The sequence below is a fragment of the Cupressus sempervirens genome, chromosome 3 (assembly GCF_028749045.1).
Source record: "Cupressus sempervirens isolate cs-2001-9-10 chromosome 3, ASM2874904v1, whole genome shotgun sequence".
NCBI classification, from domain to species: domain Eukaryota; kingdom Viridiplantae; phylum Streptophyta; class Pinopsida; order Cupressales; family Cupressaceae; genus Cupressus; species Cupressus sempervirens.
The window spans coordinates 318446236-318470446 of record NC_143120.1 but is presented as its reverse complement, the minus strand read 5'-3'; the positions used below and the strand labels follow the sequence as shown (position 1 = coordinate 318470446).

The 24211-nt window shown below is 35.2% G+C and overlaps 1 protein-coding gene across 1 annotated transcript; it reads right to left on the bottom strand.

The window, feature by feature from the left end:
- Positions 1-10358: 10358 nt before the first annotated feature.
- LOC149566271 (putative disease resistance protein RGA3) lies at positions 10359-13336 on the bottom strand. Its single transcript, XM_089817372.1, has one exon. It carries the CDS (start codon positions 13117-13119, stop codon positions 10453-10455), a length of 2667 nt encoding a protein of 888 aa, XP_089673498.1. The 5' UTR covers positions 13120-13336; the 3' UTR covers positions 10359-10452.
- Positions 13337-24211: the final 10875 nt, after the last annotated feature.

Sequence of the window (24211 nt, the reverse complement as noted above, 5' to 3'; positions counted from 1 at the left end):
AGTCAAACTCAGTATGATGCAAATGGATGGCTGATCATTCAATGCCGAGCATGTAATTTGTGGGGTCATTTTGCACGGGATTGTACAATGGCAAACACATCAAAATTATTATGCAAATGGTGCGGACATGGCGATCACGAAGATTCCAAGTGTCCAAAGTCTGGAGTAAACTTGATCACTGTTGGCATGGATGTAGAGGAGGTTCTGGAAATTACATGGAGGAAAGCAGAGGAAAAGAGAAAAGTGGGGGAAGCGCAGGCAGAAATTGCAAAGGCATCATCAGCGGGGACATCTCAGTTGAAGGACATCACCGGCACCTTGGCAAGGAACTTCGCAAAACAAAAAATTGTGCGACAGATCTTACAAATGGAGATACTAGTCAAGATAAGTGACCTCCTTCTCACAATGCCCCAGTTACAGATGGCCATTCTAAATCATACACCGTTTTTGAAAGCAACGAAGAACATAGGAAGGGATAGTAGGGAAGTGATGACAAAAAACCCAATGCTGTTGGCACTCACATCTGGACGGCACCTGGTGGTCATCGAGATGGGGATTTTGGAAAATGTTTTGACAAACACAATTGTCGACGGAGGGTCTGACGTGAATGTGTTGTTGGAGGATACTTGGAAGAAGTTGGGAAAGATGACATTGTGGCCACCTACATTTCAGTTGCTCACGGCAGACCAACATGGAATCAAACCATTGGGAATCTTGAAAGCGCAACCGGTAACAATTGGTATGCAACCATTTTTATTGGATTTTGTGGTCATTCCAATAAAAAGAAAAGAATATGATGCTATTCTGGGATGGGATTGGTTGGTGCAAGAAAAAGTAAAACATGATTGGAAATGAAATACCCTATTAATGGAGTGTAGAGGCAAAAGATTCACAATTGACCTGCATACACAAATGGTCAGTGAGGAGGCAGCATCGTTAGATTCAGAAAGTGACAAAAAAAGTGACGACGAAGCAAAGAGGAGAATGGAACCAGATGAAGGAGTATTGAGACTTGATGGAGGATCGAATGATGACGACCTGGACTCGGTGAATGGCCTGTTCCACTGGCAGATAGAAGACTACGAACTGTTTCTGAGTTGCAATATATTAATGGTCTACAAACGTGAAAAAACACAGGAAAATGAATGTCCGGAGGAATGCAGGGAAGCGAAAGAAGGAAAAGCTACAATGGCTGAAGCTGAGGGGAAGAACATACAATTTGAACATAGAAAAATGAAAGATCCCACTATCCGTTACATGGTGAATGGACCGCGCAGAAAGAAAAGGTTACATCATAGCATAAAATTAGTGGAAGGTCACCGACAGTAAGGAAATAATCTAGTTGCGCGACGACCACAGGCACAGAGGGCGACAGAGGTGGCACAGAACAGATGTAAGGTGTACAATGATCGAAATGAAATTAAAGTGGAAAAGTTTAAGGCCAAATGGGTTGGACCATATCAGATTCAGAAGGTCGGCAATAATGGAGCGATCAGATTATCAACTTTGGATAGGCAGAAGGTACCTCTGGCAGTCAATGGATCCAAATTCAAAATATATAGTGCCAGGAAGACTCTATTGTTGTCGTAGAAGGGGACTCCCTCATCTTTTCCGAATGGCGACGATCAAAGGAAAATTTGAGGTGCTTTGTATATTTATTGAAAAAAAAATGAAAAAATGAAAAAATGAAAAAAATATGAAAAAAAAAAAAATTTTAAAGTTAGTAATAGTCTTGCGGGCAGATGCAGGTGTTCGCGGACATGTCCCGCGGGTAGTTGTCCATGGACTATCTTGCAGCAAAGGTCCGCGAACCGTTCCATGAGTGGCCCCCGTAGAGTCCTCGCGAACTGTCCCACGGCAAAGGTCCGCAGACTGTTCTACAGGTGGCTCCCGTGGACATGTCCCACAGGTAGTCCTCGCGGACTGTCCCGCGGCAGAGGTCAGCAGACTATCCCGTGGGTGGCTCCCACAGACATGTCCCACGGGTAGCTGTCTGCAGACTGTCCCACGGTAGATTTCTATGGACTATCCTGCAAGAGGTCTTTCGCAGTGTGATCTATCTATCTGTTTTCATTGCCAGAAGAATTGTTGAGCTTCTCATTGTCGGAGGAGTGGTTTCAGTGAAAGATTGTTGGAATTTTGTTTCTCATTTGCGGAGGAGAGATTGTTGAGTCTATGTAGAAGATGGGTGTGTGGGGTTTTCTAATAGAAAAAAAAAAATGACGACAGAATCAAGTTGTTCAGAATGAGTGACAGATAATGCCAAAGGGAAAGGGAAGCATCAGTGGTTGCCAGAAAGAGTGTAGAATCGGCAAAAAATGACAGAAATGGTGTGTTCCATGCATTTCTATGTGGGTTGCAAAGTGCTAATTTGGTCTTGGCGGCGAGAGGCATTGCCCCTCGACGCTGCTCTATACTGTGATAGGGAGTGCACCCGGGGTGCTGCCCCAAGACCCCACGGGAGCACTGCCCCTCGACCCCGCCAGGGGCATTGCCCCCTGGACCCCCAGTCATTGCGGATATCAGTCATGGGAGTCTCACTAGTTGAGAAGAGTTGAAGTTGCTACAGGCATGGACTGTTTATGTACCGAGGCACTGGGAGTAGGTGTTGGTTGGGAGGCTGTCTTGGTGGATGCATATAGAGCTCGGGAGGAGCTAATCATCTAGTTGGAGGCAGTGCAATGATACTTAGCTCAGTGGACCCAGTGTTGGAAGCAGAGAAAGTAGCATAGGTGGCTATCAAGGTCAGCTTCATCAAGGAGGTAGTGTTGTGTTAGCAGAGGCTATAGGCACGAGATGAAGGTGACAGTGATGTGTTAGAAGCGGATTTATCTTGTTGTAATTAGTCCATTAATGTATTTTTTTTGTTAATTTGTCTCAGATATCTTGTCAGTTGTCAAGAGACAACTTTTTTTTTGGGGGGGATGGTGTCAACCACCTGGATGGTCCCGGCAGTGTTTCTGTAGCCGATGAAATGATTGTCGTCGGTGTTTTGTATTTTGTAGCCGACGGGTAAATAGTTTGTAGCGGACATAATATTTGTGGCCAACAGACTGCTTCAGGAAGGTTCAACGAATAGTATTTATATCCCCTCTGGGATCATTGTAAATCATCATCTTCTATTACTAATCTTATGAAGCATAATGTATGTTATGGCATATGCGAATATAATTTTGCTATTTTGTTCCATTGTCTGTATGCGTTGATTTCTTTACCTGTATGGTAAACAAAATTCTCCCTAGTAGAGTCACAAAAAACTATTGGTTAACAGTTTATTCTCCTGTTAGATTTTATAACCTGGCTCTTTTAATGTCCAATGTTTGGAGAAACAAAAGGATGCCACCAAAAAATGGGTCAGTGTATGTTTTCTATCACTACCCTTTGAATTACAAGGTACAGCTCCCTTAGGACTTATAATGATGTGCAATGAATATGTCTTTCCTAGATCAAAATTTTTTGATAGACTAAGCTCTTGACCTAAGAGTGGTAAAGGCTAACCAAATTGCTTATAGAGACAAACAATTCAAGAAAAATGGATTAGTACAACCTATCTCAAAGAATGGAATGACTATAGTAGGTTATCTTGAGATTTTTCAACCCTTACTCTTATTCTAAATGCACATTAATTATCTATACGCAAAAAAAGAGGAAAGGAAGAAGAGATGCACATGAGGGCAAATGGAATTGCTTTAACTATTAGACTTGGATGAAATGGAATCCAACAAGTTTTTAATAGATTCATCCATGTATTTATTCTTCAATTCCCAATGAAGCTACTTCTAACATGTCATGGAATAAAGAAAAGGAGAAGCATAACTATATGTGAAAAAGTAAATGGAATTTACTTATATTGTAAATACCATGGTAAAATGAAATCCACAAGGTGATCACAGAATCACATGTAATCGTCCTTCAACTCTTAATGCAAAAATAATCTATGAATTGAATGGGAAACAAAACATGAAGAGAAAATTAGGTAAATGGAATTACAGAGCCAATTCACCATCAAGTTTTCTAACCTTTGTATTATTAAAAGAAATTATATTTATAGTTTTTCTATCATCCCTTAGTTCTAGCAAAGCAACAATCACATAATAGAAAGAAAATAACAATAAAACATGAAAATATCTAATCAATAGCATGGTATGGACATCTTCCCTATTGATGATCCTAATTCCAGGGCACTTACAAAAACATATAGTGACTGTTTATCTTCATGCTACTTTAGGAACCTTGTGAAAAATTTTGTTTTCTTCATATTCAGTTGTTTGTCTCCAAATTCATATAATTTGTATCTCAGCAGTCACAAAAAATTTAAATGTCCACTGTCGATCTCAAATCAATGATCAAATATTAAAAAAATAATCCTCTTTATTTTCCCTTATCACTTCTTCACAACTACCATTCATACGATATCTTTACACAATGCAATGATGCAATTCACCAACTATTATTTCATTTCATAGTTTTGTAGCCTAAAATATTTTGAATTCATTTTAGCTTGTGACCTTGTGATTCCTCTTATTCGCCACTCTGCAACTACTTGCTACCTCCTTTTATTAACTGTAGCAAAGTAGTGATGACTACACACTAACCATGATCTTGCCTTCACAACATTAACACTAAATGTTATTTCAAACTTGCAATACTATGATGGTCCTTTGAGTTTAACTACTACTTCATTCGCAAGCTTGCAACTCAAAACTTTGACTCATCTTTTAACCCTATGAACATGTGATGACTATTTGAGTTAACTGCCACTATTTCTCATGTCTTTGTAGCCTTAAAAGCTTTAATTACATGATTACTTGTAACAATGTGATTACTAGCTTTTGCAAGTTTGCAACCCTGACCTTTAATTACCTTTAAATGCCTACAAAGTAGCGATGACCATTTAGAATTAACTATTGCTATCTCTCACACCTTTGTAGATTTGATCACAGGTTATTCTTTAACTTCATGCAATGATGTGATAACCTTATACCTTAACCATCATGTTAACCCTTTGTAGTTTTACAACTTAGAATCTTTGATCAAGGATTATTCGTGCGATGGTGTGATCCATATGTTTTTGCTACTTCACAACTTAAAATGTCTTGAATGCCTTCTAACTTGTGAAGATGCACACATTCACACTGTCACAATGCAAACCTCAAATCAACTTAAACTCCTAGCAATGATGCAACCTTTAGCTTTTTATTGCATCATAGCTTTAACCATAGGTAGCTCTCAACCCTTTGCAAAGATGTGAATACATGTTTTTCCTTGTTCGCGACCTTAACCCAAGGTTGACTTTAATTTCCAATTAGCATGCAATAAGTATGAAGCATTTATGATCTGACAATTGAGGAGATGCATCATTGGATACTTGCAATTTTATCTTAAAACACTATTTGTCAATTTGGTCTTCATCTGATGATCTAGACTTAACCTCTAAGCCATTTTACTTGTCAACTTTGCATTGTAGTCCTGTGGATTAAATATAAGCCATTGATTGGGTTTCAAAATGAGTCATACCACCTTTGATTAAGTTCTTGCCCATTTCTAAGGATTTATTTGCTTATCTTGCATTCAATCTAATTTTTCTCGCTCTGATGGTGTTCCTATGATCTGCATCTTGGTCTTGAGCTCCAATCCTAATGCTTTTATTTGCCATCTACTCTGAATATAGTGTGATCTCTCCCTTTAGATGTATCATGCCTTCAATGAAATACTTGATCATAGAGTTAGGTTTTCTAAACAACTTTCCTCTCATCTAGGAAATGTATAGACTTACCCTCCCTTTCCTAATCACCTAATATGAATTAATGGATTAGATTGCTTTTGAATACCCACCTAAGTGCACAAAAAAGGATATATGAGAAGAGAAATTCCTTAAGGGAAATCAATGTTAGAATATATAGTCCACTGATATAGTTGGGGGGGCGGGGAGTTGGGGAGGCGAATTAGTTATATAACTATCATCATCAACATTAACCTAAAACAAATTTAACCATGTGATTAATATAAATTAAAATCACAACAAAAAACTCATACGTAATTAACTCCATATATGTTAACTAGGGAAACCCTTGATCAAAGGGAAAACCCTGGTGGGGATGGTACCCACAAGATGATGTATAAATATTCCTTGTTAGAGGATAGACCTTGTTAGGAGTTTGTTACAACATTCAGTACATGTATGAGTTCCTATTAGGAGATTTTGAATCACTGTTAGGAGTTGTGGAAGATAGTTGGACCCACTACCCAAATAGCTTCAAGGTTAAGATCAAAGAACCCACTATCCAAATGATCTTTGTATTAGTCCTTGAAGAATAATAGAACTGAAATGTGTTTCCTTCCCATGTCTCTGTCCTATCAACCAGACTTTTGTTCCTTTAGATATTGTAACTAGATCTCATACTGTGCATCCAATGATCCCTTGGATCACTAACATGCATTCAACAAGCATTCTACTCCTTCTTGTACTCTGCACTAATACTTTACATTGTACTTGATCCTCTTGATCCAAGTCTCTCATCACAAACAAAGAAAACAACTCTGCTTTACACCATATCTTTGTAATAATTCCTTGAGTTAGCCTTGAGGCTTTCCCAATTAATTAAAATAAGATAATTAGTTAATTCACAATTACAACAACAATGTTGGCTCAAAGTCTATATAAAACTTTACACGTGTGAAACCATGTCTTGTGCACATGCTGGTCTCACCACATAATTGTCCTCTATCACTTTTATCTGTGCATCACCTTCATTACATCTCATATGAAAGATAGCAATAGATAATTAGAAGTATGTTTTCCAATGCTCTATTTTTATACTACTTGTAGTAAAACACGTAAAACTTCCATACAACATTGAATCAAACATAGTCCTTTAAACCACATCATCAAGACAACCTTAGGAACATGTCTTCCACTATGCATCATGTGAAACTTTCTCAACTTCTAAGCATATTAAGATTACAGACTGCTATTTTTCTAGTCTTAATAGAATTACTACTATGTTGACATCAATTAGGATACCCCCCCCACCCCCCCCCCCCCCCCCCCCCCCCAATGTAGTATGCTAACAATCTAGACATAGGCATGACCTTACATTGACTCAACCCTAACCTTAGAAGTTTGAAAAATATAGGGGGACTAAAAACATGGCAACAACTCTATAACTCCTTAAATTGGTAATTCTTGCTTTTTCATTTTCCATGAGCACCATAGATCTTGAGGTTTACGATCTCATTCATTAGGTTCATTATATCTATTCTTCTTCTTGATCATCCTCTAGAAACTTTTCATCCATTGAATTAGATCATAGGTATTATACCTAATCCTCTCCTTGAATTTAATGATGCAACTCATCAATCATATCTTCAACACGGTTTCCATATCTCAAGAAATCAACTAATTCAGCTGGCAATCACGATTCTCAAAAATATTCAAAATATTGTCACTCAGCAATCATTAAGTTTTGACACTCAATCTCTATAGAAATTTTTGGCTCCACGTCAAATAACTTGCTCAGTTGATATTGATGCTTGGTAAATGTACTAGATTTACTCGACATTTACTGTGACTTGGTTGATACTAGCATCACTCGACATTGCTTGATCTTTTACTCTTTTTCTCAGCTAAGTTTTACATTCATGATATAAACAATCACTTTTTCTTATCAAAGTCTAACTAATCAAATGTCTATTATAGCTTCCTTTTCATGGCTCAACCTTCCTCTAGGTGTTATTGTTATGAGCAATCTCTTAAATCCTCTTCATCAATCAAATAGATATGACATTTGGATCAAATAGAAACATGTCTCATTAGTAGAATTGACATCAATGAAAAAACAACAATTGTTTTGGAATTGTAAGTTTCTAGCATTGTGGCACATAATTAGGAGTAGGTCTCTCAAGATTTCCCTAGTGTTTTTGTGGATGCTATATGTGGAAGGCTTTGCATCATTTTTAACTTTAACAAAGAGGGAACTAAAGACCAAATTACAATAGCCTGACAAGATTTTAGGCCTTATGTATATCAAAATGATTATGTTGCCACACATATCTTCATTGATAAGAAGTTCTCTTCACTACAGATGGAAAATTCTCATTGTGAGATTTCTTCTTTGGATTAGCTTTATTTGTTTCCAAATTCGATTATATAATCTTGTTGGAGTTGAGAGAAGTATGGGTCTCCTTTTTGTACCTCCTCTTTGATCTTTTGTCTTCTAAATCGTATGACTCTCTCCATCATCTTTTTTGTTGGTGTTCTTGTTAGTACTATTATCGCCACCATATTCTATGATTTATGTGAAGTTGGTTGGAAGAGCTCCACTTTTGGCTATCCACTATATTTCTTTAGTATTCTCTAATGATTTTTTTTTCTGTGTATTTGTAAGTCATATATTTTCTTTCTATCAATATATTACATGTATATTGTATTTTATAAAATAAAAATGCCAAAAAAAATTATCATAAAGTGTTATGATAGATATTTACTCAAATATTTGCATGACCATTGTATTTCTTAGTTATTTTGAATCCACTTTGATAAGAATTCCAAGTAATAACATGCAACATGTTCTTATTTTAAGCTTAGTTCATTATTCCTATCAAAACACATTTCACTCCTATAAATCCAATATTTTTCATGCATTCATCATTTGCATATCATTTTTTCTAGCTTTATTCATTATTCCTTCTATTTATGTTCCCCCATTTCAAAATTATTAGTTTATCCTTAAGTTCACTTTTTTATTGAAAAACAACAAGAATTTTGTATTATACATGTGTCTTATTAACACAACTATAACTTAGAAAATTAAAGAAATAAATTTATCATATTTCATTATAAAAAAATTCACAGTATCATTACAATGAATATTTAAAATATGATAATTAGAATTTAAATGGACAATCTAGATTAATAAATGTTTTATTTTTATTTAAATATATTATTTATGTCATGTCTAGAAACAGTAAATGATCTAGTATAAATTTAAAATTTGTATAAGATAACAAAATCCTTAATTATTATGTATATATAATATTATATAAAATTGAACAATACTCATTCATTATAAGTTGAGTTTATTATAAGTTTTTTTAAGGTGCATTGAATTAAATAAAATTATTTAACTTTATTGAATGATATTAAAAAAATTCAAAATCATAGTATTATAGATTCATGTATATGATATTAAAAAAATTTAAAACATCATGTTATAGATTTATGCATAGGAAAAATCTATATTTAAAAATTTTAATTAATTATTATTTTTCAAATAATCTACACCAATAGAACTTTAAAGTAACTAAATGGTCACTAAGTAAGAATTAAAGAGTCACTAGAAGAATGCATGCTTATTCAAATGAAGAGAAAGTTGAATGTACGCACTTGACATTGTTTGGCAAGGGGAGATTTTATCAGCACTAACCTTTTGCATTCCAATTTGGCAAAATTTCTTTGAGACGTTCCATTTAAGCATATAAATTTAAAACCTTGAAAGAGATGGATTTGTAACACCTTTGCACCGTAATAATAAGTGTCCACTACTAAAAAAATTTAATAGTTCACATATGGTTGAATAATAAAAAATATTTTGAAAAAAAGAAAAAACATTTGCACTAATATACAGAATATACAAAAAAAAAAAAAAAAAAAATTGAAAATCTAGCACTATTATACATAGAGATACAAAATAATTAAAAACCTGATACTATTATACATCTAGATTTCTACTTTCCTTGGGAGGATTAATGTGCAACCATTACAAACCATGATCATTGACAATAACCGCTTAGCTTAAAATGAAAAGTTAAAATGATTTTTCATTGAGAAAAATTGAAAATAAATAGCAAATACATAATAAGAGACATCCTTGTAAAGCATGTCTGAAACACTGGAAGGCGGGCATAAAGTACCATAGTAGCATATGATAGAAAATTTAATTTATATAAATAAATAAAACAAAAACAAGCTACAGTTTTACAAATTGTGATTGTGAGTGAATAAAAAATTGATTTTGGTTGTAACAGATGAGCGTGAAATGCTTTTTTTTCAATTTATTAATGCATTTGAATAAGATCAAAAAGAGTTTTCCCTGTCATTTTTTAATCTTCTACCTTCCTAAATGCAAATCTTATAAATATATTGATAACTCTATTTATGTCCAAATAATAAAGTGAAATGAATATTTTATCAAATGGAACACTCCCAATTCATAGTAAAAAGATACATTTACTATGTTTGATTTCATAATCCTGAAATTAGAATACCACGTGGAACCTTATAGTTTTCAACTACAACTATTACTACAAGACTAAAAACTGCAATATATTAAAAAATATATCTTCTAACAAAACAATCATTTGTAATTGTCCATAATGAAAGTTTTTTTATCATAGCTTGGAAAAAAGAAATTTGATCTAAGGTACATTTTGCAGGGAGGATAGGGAAAACTTCTATTTCATTCCTCTAATAGTTAAACGGGGATTTCTGGATTTGATTGTTGTACAGTATTCTCCACCATCCTTCAACGTCGCCCTCAATTCATCTGTCCCTGAGGAGCAATAATCAAACTCTTCGAGTCTATTCAGCCGTTCCAACCCTTCAACTTTATTCACTTTTCTACAATTAGATAGCTCTAACTTTTCAAGGCATGCCATCGCTTCATCTTCTATTTTTGGAAACTCCTCCAAATCATCGAAATAACCAACGAAAAGAAAGCGGAGCTGTGGAAACCCTCCTGATTTTCCAAAAGACTTTGGCAATTTCCTACAGCTTTTATTCTTAGACAACGCCAAACTCATTAGTTTAGGCATTGCTTGAAATTCTGGATAATCATTGCAATCACAACCACATAAATAAAGGCGCCTGAGATTTTCTGAACATGCCCAACTTGGCACTGCAAAACCATACAGGGAGAGATCTTCTAGAGCACTTATTGTCTCCGGGAGCTGAGGAAGATTTGATCGCATTCCTTTCACTTTATTTTCGACTTTCAGCCTACGCAGCTTCTGCAAGGGCGCAAGGATCCCTTCTTCTATCTTCAGCAACTGGGATTCATGTTCAACTTTTATTGCTATTTCCTCAATCTCACTCATTTCCCCAACATTGTCTAAACTTAACACACCATCATCTTCGACGGACAAGGACAAGAAGTCAAAAACTGATCCCCGCAGTGTTCTCAAAGATTTTAGCTTTGCTATTTCCTTTGGCATTCGCTTAAACGGGCCTTCCAAATGCTGAAGAAATTTTAGTTCACTTATCCAGTTGGGTGCCTGCCTCCGATCTAGTTCATCGCATTCAGAGACATCAAGGAAAGTGAGACTCTTTAGACATCTCACACACTCTGGCACCTTCTTAATCTCTGTTCTTCTTAAACTCAACACTTTGAGAAGCTTCATTTTCCCAACACAAGCAGGCAATGTGGAGATATATGTGTAGCTTAAATCGAGCACCCGCAGAACTCTCATGGAACTAAACAACATTTCTGGAATATTTCCCCCAATTTTGCTATTGCAGGAAAGTGACAATGTCCGAACAAGCTTCGGAGAAACAGGGAGCCTCTCTGAGATGGCTTGATCATCGATATCTTTTTTCGCCAAAAATAAGCGACAACAGCGATCACCAACGTCTACGCCCTTAACACCGAAAGCACAACAATTCTGTTTAGATATTGAAATAGCCAATTCAAGACATGAATCGTGAAGTTTACAATATTTGTCGAGAAACTCATTTTCCCATATTTCAATTAGACAGAGATTGGCAAGCTGATATAGACAGTCCCATGGTTTCTCTCCTGTCGGAACAGAACCTTCTCCCATCCATAGATATATGAGATACTCACACTCGATTTCTTCATCCTCAGGAAAGAAGGAAAGATAAGCAAAACAAGACTTTAGATGTGCAGGCAGGGAATCGTAACTCAACTTGAGAACATTCATGACATTTTCGTTGGAAGCGCCTACGTATTTCAGCTTACTGAGCTTGGAATGCCAGTCACTAAACAATGTAGTGCTCGCCAGAGATGCTGCTACGGTTTTGATTGCAAGTGGCAAATTCGCACACACTTTCACGATGTTAAGAGCAACCTCCTTCAAGAATTGTGGTGCCTCGTTTCCCTCATATCTAGGAAATGCATAAAGACAAAACAAACTCCAACTCTCTTCATCTGTCAAACCTTCCAGCTTATAAATCTCAGCTTTGAGATTTTCAGCTACCTCTTTGTTTCTTGTGCTAACCAGAAGTTTGGATTCACTATTACCACCAGTAGGGATGCCCATTCTAGCGATCAAATTATTCTCTCTAGCTGCCCGCCAGACATCATCTAAAACAATAAGGTACTTTTTCTCAAGCAGAAAGCCACTAATCAACTCTGCCGCTTGAGATTCACTGACTCCGCCCTCTTTAATTTGGTTACTTAAATCTATTTTTAAGCGAGAGGCTAAATCACGCTGCAACTTGGAAACCGAATAGAATTCAGAAACTGAGAGCCATGCAGAAATCTCATACCTTTCTTTTACACTGCTGTAGACATTCTGAAGAAGATAGGTTTTTCCGATTCCCCCCATTCCAACCACTGCAATAATTGGATTACGGGGGTTCTCTAACAACTCCAACATTCTTTCAATCTTGGATTGTATACCAACTGGTATCGAATCTCTAGGGGGCAGACTCGATATCCTGAATTGTTGTCCATGGGATCTATTTGATGGCTCTGCTTCTTCATTATCACGAACTACATTTAGTTGGTCTCGCTCTTGAACAACAGAGCTTATTCGAGTTTTAACTTCTCGAATTCTTCTGCCCATTTGATGGCGAAAACTCCATTGATTACATGTGAAAGTGCATGATTTAACATTAGTGGTATACACAGATTCGACGGAAAATTCTTCAAGTATGTCCTCTGTGTCCCAGGCAATGTCTCTAACTCTCTGAAGCCACTTTTCGACAGACTCCTCTTGATCATCACTCTTTTCATGAACCTCATTTAAAAACAAATCAATTTGCTCTATTTGGTCCTTCAACACTTCAAAATCTTCCTCAATGTTTGCCTGATCAGTTGCTTGTTGGCTGACCATCTCAGTAACTTTCCCAACAACACACTCTGCAAGCACGGATGCCATCTCAATCTTCAAGACTCTTTTAGGTTGACATTGGGTGCAAGAAGAAGTATAGAATGACAGGCAGAACTTTAAAGAATATGGAACGAAAACAATGGCCAAACGAATCTCAATGCTCTTTAAGAAATAAGTTTAGAGGAGTTCAGAAAACAGAAAGCACATGCAAACAGCTGTAAAGATGATTGCTAATGGGCATGGTTGTCGGCGTCCATGGTCAAAGTAGGAAAAAAGAGTTCAGAAGACGAGTTAGAAAATGAATGGCTGTTTTGTGTCAGTAAAACAGACAAGGATGTACCGTGCCAGCGCAATCGAAAGGAAATTTTGACTACCATTAAAAGGAGAAGACAAAAGAAACAGCTGTAAAGGTCATCGCGAAGTGACATTGCACCGTAGACAGTGCCCATTGGAGCATGTTGATGTAAAAACCTGAAAGACCCAAACAACAGCAGAGAAAAAAATATATCCAATATCCAAAAATCAATAATATATTAGAGTAAAATACGCTACTCTGCTCAAGAACAGAGGGTACTCTGTTTTTTTTTATTTAATTCAAATTCATGATCAAAATATATGAGCCGCAGACAGCCACAACGTAATTGAGACTTTTATCTATGTGTAAAAAGAAATAGCTTATAGCCCAACTCATAATGGCAGCGTAGACATTATTGAAGGCTACAATCAAGGCAATAATTCAGTGCATTGAACATGCAATGATGTAGAGTTCATCGTATTGAAGATATGGTGCAACTTAAGAGTTATTATTTGAACTGAACTTAAACTATTGATGACTAGATTCTAATGCATGGACTACCAGTCAACATGATCTTTATTAAGAAAGCAAACAAGAAATGGAATTTAGAACTGAAAGCTTTGACGGTGAGAATGAAGTCTTGATCTCATGCCGAATCTACTCATTGTGATATGCAATGGAGTTGGAGTTGAACGGTAGAGCTGGAGTTGTTAACGACATCAATTCTTCATACTCCCCCTTGATGCTGAGAGGATTCACAATCTAATCTCTGAGTACCAAAAATTGATCTTTTGCAACTGCCTTTGTGAAGATGTCTGCGATTTTCTCCTTTGTGCTAATGTACTTCAACTCAACCACTTTATTTTGTACCAAATCTCTCATGAAATATTGTTTCAGATCAAAGTGTTTGGTCCTGCTGTGATGAACCGGATTCTTGGCCAATTTAATGGCACTTATGTTGTTACAAAAAATCACAGTAGACTGAACCTGTATCTTTCCAATTTCTTAAAGAAGCTTTCTAAGCCATAAAGCTTGTGTACCAGCAGAAGTAATGGCAACATACTCTGCTTCTATAGACGAAAGAGCAACCATACTTTGCTTCTTTGAACGCCATGTGATTAAACTAGAACCCAAAGAAAAATAATTACCAAATGTAGATTTTTGGTCATCCAAGCTACCTCCCCAATCTGAATCACTAAAGCCAACAAGCTCAAACTTATTAGAAGAATAGTGAATGCCAAAATCTACTGTGCTTTTCACATATCTCAAAATTCTCTTGGCTATCTTCATATGTTCCTCTGATGGATTTATCATATACCTTGAAACCAATGAAACTGAATAAGCAATATCAGGCCTTGTGTGAGTTAAAAACATCAAACTCCCCACAATGCTCCTGTATAATGTCTCATCAACAATTTCAGCAGCATCATCTCTACATAATGTAACTCCATGAGCAATTGGAATGGAAAGAGGTTTACAATCAGCCATATCAAATTTCTTCAACATATCTTTTGTATACTTTTCTTGACAAATAAAAATTTCATCTTTACCTTGATAAACCTCCATGTCAATAAAGTACTTCATGAGACCTAAATCTTTTATCTCAAACTCATTCATCATAGCAATTTTAAATTCATCTTTCATCTTTGAACTACTACCCATATATAACAAATCATCAACATACAAACTCACAATGAGAATTTCATTACCTTCTTGTTTGTAGTAAAGGGTAGGTTCACTCTTACTTCTTTGAAAGCCATTCTATTGAAAATATCCATCAATTCTTGTATACCATGCACGTGGTGCTTGCTTGAGGCCATACAAAGCCTTCATCAACTTGTAGACATAATCTTCTTTGCCTTGAATCTCAAAACCTTGTGGCTATCCCACATATACCTCTTCTTCTAAGTACCCATTCAAGAAGGCACTTTTCACATCCATGTGATGAATACTCCATTTCTTTTGTGCTACAAGAGAGATTAGCATCCTAATAGTTTCTTGTCTTACTACTGGTGTAAAAGTTTCTTCATAATCAATGTCATACCTTTGAGTGAAACCTTTAGCTACCAATCTTGCCTTGTGTCTTTCAACACTCCCATCACTACTATACTTGGTCTTATAGACCCATTTTGTGCCAATCTTTTTCTTTTCATGTGGAAGATCTACAAGCTCCCATGTCTTATTCCTATGAATGGAATCCATCTCTTCATTCATTGCTTGCATCCGAACCTCATTAGCACACGCATCTTCAAAACATGATGGCTCAAAATCAGCTTTAGCAAGTAATGCAAAATTTACTATCTCACCTATTGGATCTTCTTCATGTACTTGATTTTGACACCTCTCATAGATATCACTCAATCTTCTTACTTTTCTTGGAGGACTTGAGGATGAACTTGCTCTTGGGATTGGTGAGGGATTTCTTGGTGGGTTTGGTGATCTTGAAATAGAACCATTAGCTGATTGCTCATTATCATTATCAGCAATATCATCATCATCCAAAACTAATTTTGGCTTTCCAACATGTTATTTTTTATGACCATAAACTCCACCTTCATCAAAAATCACATCTCTTGAAACAACAATCTTATTAGTAATAGGATTGAATAATCTATAAGCTTTGCTTTCCTCACTATAGCCTACAAAAATACATGATTCACTTTTAGCATCTAGCTTTTGCCTATTCTAATTAGGGATGCGAACATAAGCCAAACAACCAAAATCTTTAAAATGATTTACGTTAGGCTTTTTCTCATACCATGCTTCATATGGAGTCATCTTGTGTAGAGCACTTGTAGGACTCCTGTTGAGAATATATACGGTTGTAGCAACTGAATCAACCCAATAAGAATTGTTCAAACCCTTGGTTTATAACATGCTCCTTGCCATTTCTACCACAGTATGATTCTTTCTTTTAGCCACTCCATTCTGTTGGGGTGGGTATGCAGTTGTGAGTTGTCTTTTGATGCCATTCATCTTACAAAAAATTTGAAAATCGCTTGAGAAAAACTCTCCTCCTCGATCTGTTCTCAAACATCTGATTGTGTTTCCTTTCTCATTCTCTACACGAGCTTTAAACCTCTTGAATTTATCAAAGGCTTCATCCTTAGTCTTCAAAAAAATATACCCAACACATGCATGAGTAATTATCAATAAAAGTAATGAAATATAATGACTTACCCAAGCTTTGTGTTTGCATTGGACCACAAATATCTAAATGAATAAGCTGAAGTGGGTATTGGACCCTCCATGCATTGCCTTTTGGAAATGATTCCCTTGAATGATTCCCTTTTGCACACCCTTCACAAATATGTTTATGCTCTTCAACCTTAGGCAATCCAAGAACTAATGCATTTGATGTTAGATTCTTCAAACTATTGAAATTCAAATGGCCATATCTAAGATGCCACAACCAACTTTTATCCTTATAAGCCATATTGACAAGCTGATTATTATTTTGACCAAACTTCAAAGGAAACATCCTATTCTTTGTCATAGGAACAACTGTAATAACTTTTTTTTTAATTCTTATCATAGATAGTACAATGCATGTTCTCAAATACCACTCTATAATTCTGCTCACATAGCTGCCCACCACTCAATAAATTATGCTTCAACTTGGGAGTATAATAAATATCTTGAACACTTTTCATACCTTCCTTTGTCTAAACATCCATGGCTCCTTTGGCCACAACATCCACAGTATTGTTATTACCAAGAGTAATATTGGATCTGTAACTATCATCAAGCTTTGAAAATATTTCTCTATTACCAAACATATGGTTAGAGCATCCAGAATCCAAATACCAAACATCATTCACATTACTTTCACCTTTCCCATAACACAAAAATAAATTACCCAAGGAAGGATCCTCATCTTGTTGGGCATAATTTGCATTATTGTTACTTGATTTCAGTCTACACTCTCTCTCAAAATGTCCATACTTATTGCAATGATAGCATTGGATGTTCCTTTTATCAAATCTGCCTCCACCTCTTTCTCCTTGAGCACCTCCTCTTCCTCTAGATCCTCTTGAAAAATTCTGATTTTGGCCCCTTCCTGAGCCTTTGTTGTTGTTACTACTACTGCGAGCACCATCGTTCTTTGAAATTTGCAATTGGGAAGCAAAAGCCTTCTCATTAACACTGGTAGATGTGTCCCTTATTCTATCCTCATGTGATATAAGAGATCCAACCAATTCATCATACTCCATGGTAGCTAAATTTTTGCTTTCTTCTATGACAATTGCTACAATATTCCATCTTGGGGTTAGATATCTCAATACCTTTTGTATTATATGCTCTTGAGCAATAGATTCACCCAAAGTGGCCATTTTATGAATCACATCTTTCACTCACACAGAAATCTCCCACACTCTCTATTTCCTTCATCTTCAAGTTCTCATATTCTCTTTTCAAGGATTGTAGCTTCACAACGTTGATCTGTTCATTGCCATGGTAAGCATCTTTTAGAGTCTTCCAGGCCTTTTTTGCTATCTTTGCATCAGCAATTCAAGGAAACAAGCTCTAATCAAGAGCCATTTGAATGTGAAAGAATGCCATTGCATTCTTCTTCTCAGCTTCTTTCTTCAATCTCCTATCATTATGTTGGAGAGTATTCCAATCTACAGGCTCTTCATATCCAGATTCAACGATCTCTCAAAAATCTTTCCCAATCAAAAAAGTCTTCATCTTGATTGACCAATATTGGTAATCAACTCCATCAAACTCTGGAATTTGCAAATTATTTGCCATGCTGCTATCTTCCAAACACCTTCTGCTCTGATACCAAATGTAAAAACCTGAAAGATCCAAACAATAGTCAAGAAAAAAAAATCCAATACCGAAAAATCAATAATATATAAAAGTAAAAGATGCTACTCTGCTCAAGAACAGAGGATACTCTATTTTTTTTATTTAATTCAAATTCATGATCAAAATATATGAGCTGCAGACAACCACAACATAATTGAGACTTTTATCTATGTGTAAAAAGAAATAGCTTATAGCCCAACTCATAATGGCAGTATAGATGCTATTGAAGGCTACAATCAAGGCAATAATTCAGTGCATTGAACATGCAATGATGCAGAGTTCACCGTATTGAAGATATGGTGCAATTTAAGAGTTATTATTTGAACTGAACTTAAACTACTGATGACTAGATTCTAATGCATGGACTACTAGTCAACATACTCTTTATTAAGAAAACAAACAAGAAATGGAAATTAGAATTGAAAGCTTTGACGGTGAGAATGAAGTCTTGATCTCATGCTGAATCTACTTATTGTGATATGCAATGGAGTTGGAGTTGAACGGTAGAGCTGGAGTTGTTAACAACATCAATTCTTCAGTTGAGAATAAAACTCCATTAGATCCTATCATATGTCTTTATTAAAATCAATCTTAATAAGAATAACATTTTGATAAGTCTATCAAGCCCATTCACAAGTTTCCCAAGCCAAAATCATTTTGTTGAGACTGTATCTTCCATCAACAAAATCAATTTGTTTAACTTAAACATTTCCATCATAAAAAAAAACTCTGTTTTATTTTTTTCTTGTTAAATAGCCATCTTTTAGGGGGCATTTGGGTGGGGGAATAGAAATATGTGAATATGAAATGTTATTTTGGAATAGAAAATAGGGTTACAAATTTCTATTTTATGTTTCATTCAGCCATCACAAATACTTGTTTTTGAGCCAAAATTGGTACACGTATTCCTATTATATTCCTATTAGCAATTTTGATTTGGTACACACAAACAGAAAAATAAAAAATTTAAGAATTTAGATATGCCTATTCCACCCATATTGCCTTCCCGCTGCCAAATGGAGAGAAGTGGTTTTCGAAAAGAAACTACCAAGTCAAGTGAAAATCATAGCAGCCAGATTTTACGATGATTTGAATAATTGTGTACCCACGAAAGTGGATTTATGTGTGGAATGAAGCAAATTACAGCTTTCTTGTACAAACTCTGGTCCCATGGGATATGCTTTGCCTAGCATTAGACCACACCAAGAATGCCTTCCCTGTCTTTCTTGGCACTGGCTAAATAGCCACGAAAATGCACCCGACTAATAGCCAGTGTCGTTAACTCCATCTACTGAAGAGACATTAATGATCATCATGGACCTCACACTAATTAACATTGCATGTAAGACCATCTCTGATTTTGTCTGGCTGAATTCGTTAAACAGAGCATTTAAAATAGCTAGTGCATTAATTGTCAATTCAGACCAAACCGTTTGAATGAACCATGAAAGATTGTTGCTGCCTGTGCCATTGCATTTATGTTGTGAACAGTGAAAGGAAGACTTTATTTCATAAAAATAAAATTAAAAAAATTGTAGTGCCTGCCCTCGTTCGCATCTTTTTGGACATATTGTTGTTATTATTATCAGACTATGTTAGACAAGTTCTATGTTGATGGATTAGTAGTATTGTTTTGAGACTATTAGACATTATCTTATAGATTCAATTGGTATATGATGAGATCATTTAGACTTTACATTTCATGTATGCATGATGATCATTACATTGCTTTCAGTTATTAATGATGATTAGTTAGATGGTTTATTATCTCATGTGCTTAATTATGGATACTTACCCCATACTTACATGTGTATGGTGTGTGTGTTTGCTCATATTGTATGGCATTTCTGATGTGGTTAAGGAAGGGAGTCGTAGTCACCTACTAGTCGGGATCTACACGATGCACCACTTCTTGCCATTGCTTGTTTAGCTTAGCATTATATATATTGTATGTACATGCATGGTTTTTATGCAAGTTACAGGTACCAGGTATCAACTTCCCTGAATTGCCAAGATAAGCGTACCCTACTACATTATCTCAATGATAAGAGAAGGGAGATAAATTCTCAAGTCCAAATTCCAAACCCTTAAACCATTTGTCCTAGTGAGGTAGGACAAGTATCTGGATATTTTACCCACCGAATGTGTCGGATGACATATTTCGTGATTTTTAACCCTTTAGACTAATTTTGTGCGAATTGTTCTATGATGGATTTTCATATTTTATCTTGGAGGTCTATGGTGAATTTTCTATTAATTAAGTCTTAATAAATAGATTTAATTAATAAATTAAGTATTTGGAGAAAATTAATATAAAATATCATGATCTTTGATATTTTGACTATAATTAATTAAATGAGAATTAATTGAGGAAAAAGAATTAAATAAAAGAAAATTAGAAATTAAAATTAATAATAATTATAAAATAATAATAAAGTAATAAATAAATAATAATAATAAAAGTTATAAAAATTAAAATGAAAGTTATAAAAATTTAAATAGAAGTTATATAAAAATTAAATTAGAGTTATAAGCTTGCTTAGGAGTCAACGCACTTTTTCATTTCTCATATGTCAACAACATGGGGGTTAGTGCACCAATTAAGCACATGGTGTCTACAACCTTATGACTCATCTAGAAGGTTGGAAAAGACACATGCTTAGTTGGTGACACCTTCTAGTTGTTTCTAAAGACATTCTAGGTGCTTCCTAAGAGCTCTTTATATTTAGGCATTCCTAGAAGCTTAGACATAGCGTTTGGAGAGCTTTTGGAGCATTGAAGGACTTGGGAATTCTGAAGAAGGGAGGAGCTTGCTCTGCAGGTTTTTTGAGGAAGAGCGAATTAGCATCAGAATTCAAGTAGATTCTTGTGATTTTACTTATGCTATTTCCACATCTTGCACTTCCGGTCTTCTTCGTGTCTTCCATATGTTTTTTGAAGATTTTTCCTATTTTAATTGTATGCATTCTCAATATGGGTAGTTAAAATTTATTTGAGAAACTTTATATGCATAGATCTGAAGAGAACATGGGGCTAGGGTTTAAATTCATAGCCAAACCCGTTAGATGAATTATTGGGTAAATTTAGAGATCAAATAGTTTATAGGAAAATTCTAAAAATTGGAACCTTTAAATAATTGTGTATATGCTCATTGTAAAATGTACATATTTATATTTTCGAATATATATATATATATATGTGTGTGTGTGTGTGTGTACACATATATATATGTACACAGATATATATGTACATATGTGTGTGTGTGTGTGTGTGTATATATATATATATGTATAAATATATATATGTTGTGATACTTAATTAAATTCTGCGAATACTTATATATAAACACACACACACACACACACACACACACACACACACACACACACACATATTGAATAGTCGTATTTTATAAATCATAGTAATGAAACTTTATTTCAATTTCGAATCGCAAATTGTATCATTGAGGAAACGTTTTATTAGAAATGTTATATAAAAAAAAATACATTGTGAATCATACTAGGCACGTATGGTACCCATACCCCCATGGGTCACAGAGGCCTGCCGTCGCAGGACTACGACGATAGGGGTACACTGTACCCGTTGTTGATGTAGTGCCTGCGGCCGTAGGTACTGCATACCATGGCAGGGGGGTTATTGTTATGTATGTTTTGTTTAATATGGATGTTGGGGATGGCAATCGATATTGTTAATTCGATTTTTTAATATTTTTTTTTATAAAATGTTATTATTGTGTATTATAATATATGTATATATATATGTGTGTGTGTAAATATGTGTGTGTGTATATGTGTGTGTGTGTGTGTGTATATATATATATATATTTGTATATTAGTTATAGATAATTATTTTATTTAAAATGATTTGTATAGATGGATCAATCTGTAAAAGATAAATGATTTTAAAATATGAATAATAATTTATCAATTATTATTAAAATGAAGAGATATTAATAATTAACTTAATTAAATTTAGTTTAATTAAGGTTAATTATTAGAACGTGTTATAAGTCAAAGTTTTGAAATATGCAAATTTTGTTGATAATATTGGATTCATTGGAAATGTCATTTTTCAAACAATGTTTATATAAACAAAATATTATTAGATCAATTAGAAAATTGAGTCTAATGGTTTTGGGGAGAAACTTTTATCTATCAAACAAATACATGGGTTAGGTAAAACATGAAATTTCTCCACTTGATATCTAAATTGGAAAATGTAAATTGAGACCTCCATATTTAAATTCAAGTATGTAAATTTAGCAAAACCAAAACATGTGTTTGCATTATGTATTCTTTATGCTATTGTTTTGAGTTTTGGGTTGACTAGTGTTGACCAGTTATAGGACATCTACCAAAGGCTTGGGGGTTATGATTGTGATGTCATGATGATGTCTTATTTCCGATCTTTATAAACCCAACCATGGTTATGTGATGGAATGCTCTATGTAATGTTTGTAATTATTGATTTTTATAGTTGAGTTTCTTATGTATGAGACACTTGACCCAATCATTTTTAAGTCATCGATCAGTTATCGTTGGGATATTTTTTAGTCGCCATGATGGGACTAAAATGTTGATTTATGATGTCATGTTGTGACATGTTTGACTCAACCATTTTGGAGTCTTCGATTAGTATGATTTGAGATATATTTTGGTTATTGAGAACCAATGGATACTATTGATTATCAGTGATACTTCAGTTGCCAATAGAGAGCTGTTGTGGTCATGATATTCTATGGATGCTTGCTCATGGAGATTTGATGCTTTTATGCATATTTGATGTTCTTATTATAGATTATCTTTTATGATTTTAAGATTTATGATTCCATGAGCTTATGGTAGGTTGTCTGCTTGTAGTGTCGAGAAGTGGCTTGCAATAGGGGTCGGGGCCCTAAGAGGCTACTAGGGTAACTCATTGTAAGTTGGTTAATAAGTGAAAACATTCACACCTAATACTAACTAAATGAACCTAAAAAGATAATTGTTTTGTTCTCGCCCATGCCTTGAGTTCTTGTACAGACTAGGATGGGAGTAGAGAAAACGCATGGTTACGACCTTGCATTCCATAGTATGGCTTGTCAGTATGAGAGGATACTAGTGGCCGCATGAGGATCCGTATGGACCTGTGGAGTTTAGCTAACTACCAGGGTAAATTGTACATGATATATGCGATGACACTTCCCCGCTTGCATAGTAGGTTCCTACATGTCTTTGTGTGCCTCTGGGAATTAGATGTCAGTTTTGTGCTTGGAACCTTTGAGTTAGTATACTTTTAGGATTCCCCGTCTTTTAGAGACTTATGCTATGTGATTTTGATAGCCTGTTTGGGACTTGAGATTATCTCCTCAGCACGGTGGGAGTGGACCACTTAGGTACCACGCGGTCGGGTGGTAGTGTTTTTCCACTCTTATCATTTGAGATTCACTGAGACATCGTGGCTAATGCATCCTTCATGATGGTGGATATGTATCCTTTCATCGATGATTAGCATATGTTAGATGATGCTATCTTATGCTTATATTTGCATGTTAGATTACCTTTTGCATATGATATAGTATATGTTAGGAGTGACATTCCTACGATGTTAATATCGATGATCTCTTCGGTGATTTGGAATGTTACACACGGAGGGATGGCTAGGGCCCATGATGGTCTAATGATGCTATTAACGATTGGGAGGAACCATGCACTTGGTTTATTATGTTTGATCTTTATGATGGATGTTTATATCTTCTATAATGATGTATCATGTGTACCATGTGATTATCTTTACTTTGATGTATCATGGATTAGAATAGGATGATGTACCTTATTCCACATATGTATATTCTTTTAAGTTTTTCATACCCTGTGACATGTACAGTGGATGATTGAGAATTTAGAAATGTAATGTATAAACATTGGACTTATCCTTATTATTTCATGTGGTTGTTGTATTAGATGGATTCAATAATGTTAGTTGACTTAGATGTAATTCAACGTTAAGGGATCCTTAAAGAATGTAATC

Excerpts from the sequence above, each read along its gene's own strand:
- LOC149566271 (XM_089817372.1), bottom strand. The coding sequence starts at position 13,119 with ATGGCATCCGTGCTTGCAGAGTGTGTTGTTGGGAAAGTTACTGAGATG.